Source organism: Aristolochia californica, unplaced genomic scaffold, assembly GCF_029961685.1.
Source record: "Aristolochia californica isolate CCGP_79_NKW_82.1479 unplaced genomic scaffold, dmAriCali1.0.hap1 SCAF_6, whole genome shotgun sequence".
NCBI lineage: Eukaryota > Viridiplantae > Streptophyta > Magnoliopsida > Piperales > Aristolochiaceae > Aristolochia > Aristolochia californica.
In genome coordinates this window covers 41,131,526-41,144,357 of record NW_027182257.1, presented here as the reverse complement: position 1 = coordinate 41,144,357, position 12,832 = coordinate 41,131,526, and the positions used below count along the sequence as shown (strand labels likewise).

Genomic DNA, 12,832 nt, shown 5'->3' with positions numbered 1-12,832 from the left:
GTCGCCGCCGCTTCCGTCACCGCCGATTCCGTCGCCGCCGATTCCGTCGTGGCCGTCATCTCCGACGATAAATCCTCCCCGGCGCCGTAAGCCCCTTCCCTCGGGGTCGTCTCGGCGGAAAACCAGAACAGGGGAGAAATAATCTCCCCCTTCCTCGCGAGAAGATGATCTCGCACGTGCGATTTAGCACGTGCGAGATCATAAAATAAAAAAAAAAACTTTTTCCTCTGGAAAAAATTAAAAATAAATTTTATAGAAATAATTTTCTATAAACTATTAGTGTCTCATGTTTTTTTAAACACTTTTCTAATTGAAAGTTTTTATTAAAAATCATATAATTTTCAAAGTAAGATTTTTTGTACCAAGACGGGGTAGAAAACTGTATAGAAAATTTTTGAATAAGTATTTAACAGTTGATGCTGTAATACTTTTAGCATGAAATAATTTTCATTGCAATTTTGTGTTTGATATTTTATTTAATTAAAAATTTATCGATAAGTATAATAATATATTAGATTGATTATTAATTTTTATTTATTTCCCTAGAAGAGACAATAAAAGGTCAATTTAACTTTCCTAAGAAAATTTTAAAATATTTCCTATAATTTTCTAATAAGTCACTAATAGTAATAAGATTTTATTTAAAGGTTTTTTTGGGAATATGTATCATAGGAAAAATATTTTTAGTTTTTCCTAGAATATAAATTTTTATCTAGGGGCACTAAGGAGGCCATAATAAATTATGGCCAAATTCAAAAATTACAAAACAAGCTAGACAACAATTAGAGTAAAAAATATTAATATTGGTGCATTTTAATCCATTATTGAAATTCAATCCTGATCCTCCCCTATCATTATATTTTTTAAAAATGTATGCATAATTTTATATATAATTTATTCAAAGCCACCCCTACGTGCGAGATCATAAACAAGGAAAAAAAAACTCTTTGTCCCTTCCTCATGGCTCTTAAATAAATTGAAAAGATATTTTAGTAGAAATACGTTTCCAGAGACTAGTTTTTTTCAATAAATGTTGAAAAAACATTTTTAATAGAAATATAGGGACCATTAGTGCCTCGTATTTTTTCAAAATATTTTCCTAATTATAAATTCTTTTTAAAAAATCCTATAATTTTTCAAGTAAGATTTTTTTGCCAAGATGGTTTAGAAAACCATATAGAAAAATTTTGAATAAGTATTTGACAGTTGATGATATAATACTTTGAGCATGAGGCAATTTTCATAGTAATTTTGTGTTTAATATTTTATGTGATTAAAATTTTATCGATAAGTATAATAATATATTAGATTAATTATTAATTTTTATTTATTTCCTTAGAAAAGGCAATAAGGGGTCCATTTAATTTTCCTAAGAAAAATTTAAAATATTTCTTGTAATTTTCTAGTAAGTATGTAATAGTAATATGATTTTATTTAAAGAATTTATAGTTTTTATTTGAGTAATTGTAAATTGATAATGATATTTTATTTAATTTTGTTGTGTTTGTTTATTGTATGGAGTTTATTTATAATGTTATGCAGTGTATGGAGTGTTTAGATTATTTTATGGAGTGTATAAAACAATTTCATGAAGTGTTTATGGAATGCATAAACAATTTTATGGAGTGTTTATGGAGTGTTTATGAAGGTATTATGTATATTGATTATGCCCAATTTTAAGTAAAGGTCATGCCAAATTTTATACAAGTATTATATATATAGATTATGCTCAATTTTAAGTAGAGATTATGCCCAATCTTATACACATATTATATATATAAGTTATGCCCAATTTTATGTAGAGGTCATGCCCAATTTTATATAAAATGTATGCATAATTTTATATATATTTTATTCGATATATATTTTTTAAAAAGTTTGAAATGTATGTTGAGGCTCGAGCTCGGCTCGAAGCTCGGCTCGAACTCGTTGGGCTCGAGCTCGATAACAATTTTAGGCTTGAGACGAGGCTCGGCTCGAAGCTCGGCTCGAAATATTTAAATCAAGCTCGACTCGAACATAGGTAGGTTCGGGCTCGGCTAGATGCCACCCACTCGGAAGACTCATTAAAAAATGGCGAGAATTGAATACTCCAACATCTTAAGTACGGCGACAGCACTGCTGAAGCGGAAAAGTAACTAAAAAAAGAATATTTTTGCCGTTTCTTTCACACTTCCTCCGTTCGCCGCCACCGCACCACCACCTGGTTGGATCAGTCCGGTACAGACCAGTTTCAATTGAAAGCAGTTCGATCAACTGATCAGGTTCAGGTTTTATAATACTAACTGTTTGTAGAGAAAGGAACCGATGAAATTTTATTTTACTCTATTTGCCATTCATACTCATCATCATTATTTTAATGAAAACGAAACTTATTGTGATCTAGCTGCCTTTGAAAATATTTAACTAGTCCAACATGATATTTTAAATTTTATATTAGATATACAATCTAATGAAGTTCTCAGATAAAGCTAACTTTGTTCAAGTAATTACGGCGTAACAGGCGCTGCAGCGTAATACCCTTCCACTCAACGTCCATCCAATGGTTAAATAGCCAAAACCAATCATACTATCTAGATCTCTCATTGATTGACCGCCTTCCTCGTAGATCCGCACTCGTGTCCTGCTTATCGCCATCCCGATCCCACGATCCCACTTCACTGCCCCTCTTTTAATCTCAACAACTTTTACAGGTACAGTGAATTTTCTCTTACTGCTCTTTTCCCCTCTTACGTGTGGACTACCGTGGAAAGGGAGGAGTAGCTTTCGTCCCCATTCTTTTACTAATTTCCTGGTAATGCCGTTGGAGGGAGCGGATTATCAGACCGTTGCGCAATTAGCGTTGCTTCATCCGCGTCACCTCATCAAGTGAACAGTGGGCAGTCTGCATTTCTTTATGAAGCTGTTCATTGTTCATTCTGCGTCCGCCCTCGGATTCCTCTGCTATTACGTCGCCTCTGTCTTTGTCTTAATAGTCTTTGCACGTACATGAACCCATTTTTCGAGCTCCGGAGCTCCAGTTCTGAATTGGGTTCGTCGAGAAGTGGAATTCCTAGGGTTTTACAATGGCTTGGCGTACCAGTGATGGGCTCGCATTGGCTTCGCAGGGGCTCATTGATGCGGTGCTTGATGGCGATCCACGCCGGGTGGGGGAGATGTTGAGAGACAGTTCGGTGGATGTGAATTACGTTGGTGTTGCAAATTTGAGGTTGAAACGCTCGGAAATTGTTCTTCACGAAGAGGAAGCGAATGAAGTGAAGATCGAGCACCAAGAGTTCAGAATGGATGTGACTGCTCTTTTCGCTGCAGCGCATACCGGCAGCTTTGAAATTGCTCGGAAGTTGCTGGTAAGTGGTAACCACTTCAATGGATTCTGTTTGTCGTTGTTTTGGTTGATATTGCTATTTTCTTTGAACTTTGAATTGGTTCGTCATAGACTCATTGTTGCTTGCATAATTTTTGTGAATCCGAAAGTGGGTTGGTTATTTATTGACTATTGGTCTCTGATTCTGAAAGTTGATTATTAAGTGCAAAACACTTGACTGATACAAAGCCATGGGAGAGAAGAAGATTCTTAATTCTTTGTCCCTTTATGCCTTTTATGTACTGATTGAAGCACTACGGAAAGCCTATCAAGCAAAACTCCTGTTTATTGGATCCGCGATGTCCAGCAAATTGGACCTCTTATTGTTCTGCTTTGACTGTCATATTGTTATCAGTTGAATAACCGGGTTATCAGAAGTAGTTAGATTCATTTACAGTTCAAATTTTGTTGGCTGGGCAGGGAAGGGCCTCATGGTATTCTGCTAGACGATAAAGCCAGGGCCAAACTTATCTCCTAAGTAGTATCCTCTAATCATTTAACTTACATATTTTTGTCTCTTAATGTGATTCTACTTCAAAATTTGAAATAGTTACTGAAGCAAGATCCAAATGGCCTTAATTCACATTTAAAATGCTAATTCATGTAAATTTTAGGTGTTAATTCTGTGAACTTTCTCATGACTTAACTTCCAAAAACGTCTGTTGCAATGGCCATACTCTACAAGGTACACATAATTACTTGTTAAGGTTTCTGTAAAGCAACCACAGAATCTCTCTACATCATTTTTAACTTTTCACCTTTTCATCAGTCAGCAGGAGCTGATGTTAACCAGGAACTATTTCGGGGCTATGCAATAACTGCTGCTGCTAGTGGAGGCAACATTGGTGTCCTTGGCATGCTTCTGAAAGCTTGTGCATCTCAATCTGCTTGTGAAGAAGCTTTGCTTGAAGCTAGCCTTTGTGGTCAAGCTGAAGCTGTAGAACTTCTTACCTATTCCGAAATGATAAGGCCTGATGCGTCAGTGCACGCACTCATGTATGCAAGTTGCCGAGGCTTTGTTGATGTAGTCACCACCTTAATTAAGGTTTGTTATTTCATTCATCTTCAATTGTATGAAAGTACATAGCATTAATCTTCAATTGTTTACGGAAATCTTAATATCTTTCAGAGTGGGGTAGATGTAAATTGTAAGGACAGGGTTCTCTTGGACTCAGTGAAGCCAATGTTACATGCAAATGTGGATTGCACACCTTTGGTTGCATCAATTGTCAGCCGCCAACTTGCTGTTGTCAAGACTTTGCTGGAGGTGATTATTTACATTTTTTTCATGAGCATGTGAAACGTGTTTTCATTACTATAAATAATAATGTACGTCAGAGTTTGTGGAGAAACTTTCGTTCTGATGCTCGAAGCATCAAAATTTGTCTCAAGTACTTTGCATATGCCTGATATTTATGTTTTCAATCGATTACTTTTTATTTGTTCCAAGTCCAGGTTTACTAAAAGAAGAAAAGAATAAAATATATAAAGCAGAAAACAGAATGGTTTTTTTACGGAAACACATTTATTTCCAATGTTCGGGGTGCTACTCCTTTTGTGGGCATTCTTTAAATCTGATTCTGATCTGGTATGAGTTCCTCACAAGGTTCACTTCTGAATATCGAGGAAAGAGAAAATCTTGTGAAGTACATTTTTCTTGAAAAGTTCTTCTATGTCTTGATTGCTGTTTCTTCTTCTTTTTCTTTTAAAAAAAATATATTTACGTAAATGCTACATAAACCCTAATTTTAGCTTTGAATCTAAAGAAACAGGCACCATCAATTCATGTTAATTGCCAGATCAAATTTTATTTTTATTTTGAAATTTTAACCAGGCGTGATGGTGTAGATTTGAAGTATTATGCTGTATAATTGTTATGGAAAACTTCTGTTCTCACCAATGCTCGACTGCTACATTCTTCTTCTTCTTCTTCATTTTTGTTTTTGTAAATGTTTCATGAACCTGAAATTCATTAGCCCATGCAGATGCACTTCCTAATCTGCATCATATGCTTTGCAGATTTATTCACATCCCGTATGGTTTCAGTGGGTAATTGAGCATGTGCAGTGTATATATATATGATTTGTATGTTTTTTTTTTGGTGATTTGTCAACTGATGTCAATCAGATTAAGTCTGATTGCAGAGTGGTGCTAAGACAGGGTTCCAGGTTCAATTGGGGGCCTGGTCCTGGGATATGGTATCGGGTGAAGAATTAAGAGTAGGCCCATGCATGGGAGAGCCTTACACAGAAGCATGGTGTGCAGTTGAGTACTATGAATCAAGTGGTGAGATCTTAAAACTCTTGATTCAGCATCAACCCTCTCTTGTTAAAGTCCAACGTTGTGGGCGAACCCTTCTCTGCCATGCCATTCTCTGTCACAACTCTGAAGCAGTGCATATTCTACTTTATAATGGTGCTAATGCAAACTTCCCCATAAAGACCAATGAAGGCCATGAATGTCTTCCTATTCACTTGGCTGCTAGACTGGGTTGTCTTCCTGCTCTACAACAATTGATTCTGCATGGATGTGAAATTGATGCAAGAAATGAATCTGGTGAGACTGCAGTGATGATGACTGCTAGAGCTGGCAAGCCTGATTGTTTTCTTGCACTAGTTTCTGCAGGTGCTGACTTGGGTCTCATCAATAGCTCTGGGGACAATGCTATCCAATTGGCAAAAAGTTGTTTTCAGTCTGATCTTGATGATATTCTTTCCAAGGCCATTATTTTTAGGAAAGACATTTTCTCCAGCAATCTTGATGTTTTCTCCCCATTACATTTTGCTTCCAGCATGAATACTGCTGAACCTCTACAAATACTTCTCCAGAAAAAAGAAGTGTATACTTGTCTAAATAAGCAAGATGCATCTGGTTCTACACCTGTAATTCTTGCAGCAAAAGCTGGTAACACCAAAACTTTCAAGCTTCTTGTCATGGCTGGAGCGGATATTGGTGTAAAAGGTCGAGATGGAGAAACAGTACATTCCATCTTGAAGTTCCAAGCTTCAGATAGTGATAGAGATGAACTCGAACAAATCTTACTTGATGCCGTGTTAGCTAATGTACTCGCAGATTACTCACACTTTAAAGCACTTCACTTTGCAGCTAAGAGTGGAGATTTGTGTGCTATAGCCCGGCTTTTGAAAATGGGAGTCCAAGTTAATTTTCTAGATGAAGATGGCTATTCTCCCCTCATGCTTGCAGCCAGAGAAGGCCATGCCGATGCTTGTAAGCTTTTATTACGACAAGGAGGGGCTAACTGCGGACAATACAACGGGCGAGGAGAGACAGCATTGTCTTTGGCTAGGAGAAACCTCAAGTTCAAGGCTGCTGAAGGAATCATACTTGATTTCTTGGCTCGGTCCCATGTGTTATCAGGAGAGAAGATAAGCAAGCATACGCGTGGGGGACGAGGTAAGCCTCACCCGAAGATGGTACAGATGCTCAAATCTGGAATACTGACTTGGGGTAAGTCAAAGAGGAGGAATGTGGTTTGCAGGGAAGCAGTAATGGGGCCTAGTGCTAGTTTCTGCAGAAATAGGAGAAAGAGCAACAAGGGAGAAGGCATTATTTTCAGCGTGGTGCCTGTGACAGGAAGAGAAGTACATTTTGAAGTAAGCTGCGCTGCTGGTTTGGATCTCTGGGTTCGCGGTATAAATCTGATAGTGAAAGAGGCGGCTGCAGGCGATTGCTGAATTCTGTAAATTCTGATATCCATTGATTGATATATCACTCTTATGAAGGGGTAAGGAAGTGTAGAGCAAATTCAATTGCCTTGCAAGAAAATAAATGGTGTCAAGGGAAATTAATCTGGTTCGTTTTAAAAGCTCCCTTGTAAAATAAAGTTTTGGTTTGACGGAGGGTACCTGTTTCTTTAGCTTCAAACCTAAAATTTCTCCTTTGTCGATCAGCAGCTGGCTGGCCTTCATTGTTACTTCCCATGAGCAATCTGTAGGGGACGCCGGAGGCTAATAAAGAATTCATTCATTTGATGATTAATATTATATTTAATTACTAGGAGTGAAAATTTAGATATTAAAAATAATAATTTGATTAACTATTTCAATATAAGCATTAGTGGACAGTAAGCTGTCTTTTGTGATTGGCGACGCGTAGTTCCCGTCTCTCCGTCCTCCTCTTCTGCGAGAGAAAAAGCGTAGCTTGTGCCAGTTCGAGATTCGACAGTCTCCGATGGGCAGCGAGTGCCAGTACGAGATTCGTCAGAGCGCTTACGTAAAGCTCGTCCTTCATGCGCTCAAGCATAAGGCTTCTTCCGTCAACGGCATCCTCATCGGTCGTCTTCTCAATGACAACTTGGTCGAGATCTCAGATGCCGTCCCTCTCTCTCATACCCTAGTCCCTCTTCTTCCTACTCTTGAAATCTCTCTTCTTCAGGTCTGTCTCTTCTTCTCTTCCCCCTTAATTAGGTTAAATATGCTTTAAACTTCTTCTCTAACCATTGTCTGAAGTGAACCAGGTGGAGGAGTATTTCAAGTCTGAGGGTCTGATCGTCGTCGGGTACTATCATGCTAATGAAAGATACGACGACTCGGAGCTCGGCAACGTCCCGAAGAAGATCGGAGATCAAATTTTCCGTTACTTCCCACAGGCCGCTATCCTTTTGGTTAGTTTCTTAATCGCTCTTAATTAAACTCTTAATTTTTAATCTAATTATTTGATTTTGTTAGTCTAATAAAAATCTCACTTTTGTGCAGTTAGACAACAAAAAGCTCGAAGCCTTGCAGAAACGAAATGACAGGAATCCTGTTGTACAGGTCAGTACTTCTATTCCTCAATTTATTGTGTATTTTGTTTAATTGGCCGTTGTTTCTTAGTCGTAGCCTTTTCCCCGCCTGAAGATTAGGAAGTAAAGAATTCAGTGGCCGTTTTATTATCCTGTGGTCTCTTCTTGGGAGGTGTACTGCTATCCGATGCTGTGTATTATTAATTTCAAAACTAAGATTGCGCTTGCTTTACGCTAGTGTTGTATCACAGCTTCGAAAGATGCAGAGGTTGTCACTGGAAATGCTTAGTTAATTAGTGCAAAAAAACTAGATAAAGGAGAAACTTTAGCAAAATGGCAAGTCCTAGGAAATTTTGCACTTTTGCCTGAGAAGAGCTTTTCTGGTCGTGGAGAGACATTACCAGGAGAAATTGGTAGGACCAACTTATGTTCTATGCCAGTTTTTGTGATTATTAGGTCAAAATTTTCAGTTAAGTTTGCTTATGTCATTGATCATGCTGACTTAGTTTTGACTTATTCACAATGAACTTTTGTTGTCAGTTTGCTGCTTCGTTCTACTCTATGTATGACAACAACCAGCGAGTTCATGCTTCATTTACTGTTTCATAGCATGCCTCTTTTATGTTGCACTGTAATGTATGAATATGAGCTGGAGAAAGTAAACCATTACATCAGTATTTTCAGATCATATTTTCTGTTTGTAGTTCAAATCTGAGATAAGATTGAAAAGCATTTCAGTTTAAATGCTAGATGTCAATGACTGTAGATCTGTTGCCCTCTGCTTACCAGCTGGTGCATTTACCGTGAAGTTCTCAGTAACTATCTTTTGTAGTGTTCTTTGAAAAGTATGTTCTTGAGGGATCATGTTTTTATCAAGCAATAATTGGTAACGGATGGGATACATACCAAAATCTTTTGATTCAAATGAATTTTGTCTCTTCCTTGCAAGTAAAGATATGTAAATGTGAAACCATTAAAAGAAAGAAAAAAAAATGCTGGAGAAGTTTCTAAAAGTTATCTTCTTTATCCTGAATCATTGAAGATGATCATACTCGTTCAACAGTCTTAAATGCAAATATGAACTAGAACAAGTATGCTTGGGTAAAGCAAATGTATAATAGCATGAACTAGTATTGAGCTATTCCTGTAATAATTCAGATAGTGGTGATGCTGCAATCAACTGTCTATGGTTCGTACCTGAATCATTCAAAGAGTAGTTGGAGAGTAGTTTGGATATGTCCAAGTCTTTGTCCTGTGCATATCCCACCCATTCACATCCTACACTAATTTGCCTTCCGAAATTCTTGTACTTGATATGAATGGAAATCTGGTTCCTTCCTCTGTGCATAGGAAGTTTGTAACAAAGCCTAGTCAAACATTGGGGTCTTCCCATGTGTTACCTGAACTGTGGTTGTACCACTTGGACTCATGAACCAATTCAATAATTTGGAAATCCAAATCAGACCAGCCCGAGTTGGGATGGGTTACAAGAGTTCAAGTTAGACTCTGGGCAATTAGGGTGGGGGGGGGGGGGGGAATCACCAAAAATAGGAGGGGCCATGCCACCTCCAAAACCCAAACCTCATTGTGATTTTTCGAGACAACTTGCCCAAGTTGCAAGTTGACTCGGCAAGTCATTGCATCATGGTCAGAACCACATTAAATTGCTCTCCTTCACTGTTGTCATCATTGTGTTTCTTTGGATGTTTAAATGGTTTTTGGAGTTATGACCTCTGCAAATCCAGTTTGTAGCTTATTTTAGAAGAAAAGAAAAACCAATCAAAAGAAAAGTTTGTAGCTTTCTTAAAACATCTTCTGATCATGGCTGTCATCTTATTGGTCTAATGAAACAGTAATCTTAACCCTAGTTTAAAGATCAAGATACTCTCAACTTTAGATTATTTTTGCCATTAATTTATCATCTTAAACTATATAACCGGTTGTGTTTCTTTTCAAGAAGGACAAGTCAAATCCTAAGGCACCTCTTTCAGGTCACCATGGTGTTCTTTCTTGTTTAAATAGAGAGAGAGGGAGAAACAGAGACAGAGAAAAGAAAAGCAAGTTCTTAACAATATAGCAGTCTTGCTATTTTCTCGAGGAGCCTGTTTTGCTAGTGATTAACTTTTCTCCTTTGTGATTAACACTTTCCAGATGGGCCAGATAAGATGGTGTAGTACACCACTTGTACTAGATCAAATCAGAAAAAGGTTGTAAAACACTATCAGTGGAGTTCAAGGTCACTATATTGTTTGAAGACAGGTTCAAGGTCACTATTGAATAGGCTTATTTTTTGTATCTGGGGATGGCAAGGACATTTGCTCTCATTTGTTCGGATTGCCTCCAGCTTTCTTTTTCTAGTCTGTTTTTTGTCATCCTTTTTTGCGCCATTATTGAAGACATGAAAATTTTTTCTAAAATGGGGATTTTCAAAATTTAGTTTTTTTTGTTTTTTTGATAAAGATGTAATCCATTAAAAAGGCAAAAAATTACAAAGAGATAGGGAGCAGATCCCTAACAACAAGATGTTGAAGAGATGCTCCCTGTTTGGCAAGCACATCTGCTGCCGAATTTGCAGATCTCGGAGTGTGAGACCAAATACAAGAAAATAATGAGGTAATCTCTAAAATCTCCTGGAAAATTTCCCAATGCCTCCATGGCGGAAAGGAAGTGCCACGGCCCCATCCAATGACTACCTTGGAATCCCCTTCAATGTGAATTGGGCCACTACATTTATCTTTGAAAATCCGGAGCCTGTTGAGAAGACCATGAAGCTCTGCAGACGTTGAGTCAGAGATGCCTAATGGACCCGCATAAGAAAACTACTGATTGCCTAATGAGTCTGAAATCACACCTCCGAAACCTGCGATCCCCGGATTACCGAGAGAAGAACCATCAAAATTCAATTTTAAGTATCCAACCTCTGGGGGCGCCCACTCTTTCATAACTTGAATCTTGGTCCCCAAATGCATCCTTGCTAGATTGCTCCAGTTTTCACGAATAAAAGTGCACTTGAAAGAGCAAAAAGGTTTTTTTGTTAGGAGCCAGGTGGATATTTGGCCCATCACTTTGTCCACTACATTTTTCTCAGATTCAAATTTAGCCTTGAACCGCCTCCTATTCCGTTCATTCCAAATCCCCCATGTGTCAAAACTGACACATGCCGATAGCATCATTTTACTGAGCACAGGATTTTCAAAATTTAGTAATGCATACTACATAGCTCAAGACTAGATAGCTTTTAGGCAGCATGATTGTTGGACTCCAAAGCGGTTTGTTGCCTGCTGTGAGTACCATCAGTGCGGTATCAGTAAATATTTTTGTCTCTCAATTACTTTACACCCAAGTTAAATATGCTCCAGAGAGATTGTAAAACTACCAGGGCCTCTTCTATGTAGGAGAATTTGAGTAAATAGCTCTATCAAAGTTCCGGAGCCATGAATGCAGATTCTAAGGCGGAATTTATGCCAACTATAGAAAATGGAATAGAAGTCATAAAATGCTTGTCACGGTTGTTGTCCATTATGTTCCTGCATGCTGTTGCAAAGTTTTATGTTCTTCTAATTGGTTGATTGATGCTGCAGTACTCTTGCATACCGACTAAGTAAATATACAAACCCCCTCCCCAAATTTCAATATGTATGAAATTTGTTGATGTTTGACAGGTTTTTTGTGTGAGTTGTGAACAAATGATTTCTAGCTACTGATTAATTTACCCAAAAGGTTGGAACATGATAACTGTTTCTGAAATTACTATCTTGAGATGACATGATGAAATCTTGGCAGTCCAGAACCCTGGGACTTTGTGGTAGTTTGTAGTGGAAACATGCACAAGTTTGATAGTGTTCTCCAATGCCCCGATTTAGACAACACAGGAAATAATGAATTTGTATCCACAACCAGTGAGCATGTGGCCTTATATTTGGGACATGTTCGGATGTGTCTTCCTGGAGATTTGACTACATCATATACTAATCATGCTTCCTCGATATGGAACAGCTTCACACAAGGGATGCATCTAAAAGTTGGCGGCAAATCGGATCCGATTCAAGTAGTCAGTTGACCTTGAAAGAGCCCTCAGCAAATGTGGTCTTGTTAGACTATATCTCAACAGAGAAATGGCAAGATATAGTCGACTTTGATGATCACCTTGATGACATTAGCAAGTGAGTTTTATTATTTGCTTCTACTTTCCATTCATTTGCTGAAAAGCCATCAGATTCTTATATATATTTTTTTATATCTGCAACGTTTTCAGGGATTGGTTGAATGCTGATCTTTTCAAATAGGCTTAACTTTGTCTTCGTTGGTGTTTTGTATTCCATGGATTTCCTCATGCCGTTTAAGTTGTTGGGGACCAAAAACCCTTGGGTTACAGTGTTTTATGGAACTGTTCGTTGCTGTTATGGTGTCTCCGAGGGAGAAGCTCCCTCAATTGTCGAAGGAACTGAGGCAAGACTTTAGAATGTCTTTTGATGCAAAATGATCAGATTTATTAGCTTTTCCACTGTACTGATGATTTAATAGTATAATGAATTCTATTGTCCTATAGCAATTTATGTAACAGCTATGGAATTTCATCAGTGCATCTGTTTACGGCTTTTATGGATCCCCAAGAAGTTCGTGAACACAAACGTCTGGTAATAAAGATTTACGTTTGGCAATGACCAATCTCTCTACAAATCTAAGATGGATGTAGCAGTTTTCCCATTCGACCACATCGTTTT

At 37.8% G+C, this 12,832-nt stretch overlaps 2 protein-coding genes across 3 annotated transcripts; both read left to right on the top strand.

Annotated features, from left to right (window-relative positions):
- Window positions 1–2,944: 2,944 nt before the first annotated feature.
- On the top strand, window positions 2,945–7,297 carry LOC137967218 (uncharacterized). Of its 2 annotated transcripts, XM_068813731.1 has the most exons (5): window positions 3,286–3,347; window positions 3,785–4,049; window positions 4,134–4,409; window positions 4,494–4,631; window positions 5,509–7,297. In XM_068813731.1, the coding sequence occupies exons 2-5, from the start codon at window positions 4,032–4,034 to the stop codon at window positions 7,057–7,059; spliced, it is 1,983 nt and encodes a 660-aa protein (XP_068669832.1). In that variant the 5' UTR covers window positions 3,286–3,347; window positions 3,785–4,031; the 3' UTR covers window positions 7,060–7,297. The 2 variants fall into 2 exon arrangements, with proteins under 2 accessions (XP_068669831.1, XP_068669832.1); XM_068813730.1 differs by lacking the exon at window positions 3,785–4,049 and having other exon boundaries at window positions 2,945–3,347.
- Window positions 7,298–7,474: 177 nt separating this feature from the next.
- Window positions 7,475–12,714, top strand: LOC137967222 (ER membrane protein complex subunit 8/9 homolog). The gene is made up of 5 exons (XM_068813734.1): window positions 7,475–7,759; window positions 7,842–7,988; window positions 8,080–8,139; window positions 12,105–12,271; window positions 12,364–12,714. The coding sequence occupies exons 1-5, from the start codon at window positions 7,556–7,558 to the stop codon at window positions 12,392–12,394; spliced, it is 609 nt and encodes a 202-aa protein (XP_068669835.1). The 5' UTR covers window positions 7,475–7,555; the 3' UTR covers window positions 12,395–12,714.
- The last annotated feature ends 118 nt before the right edge of the window (window positions 12,715–12,832 follow it).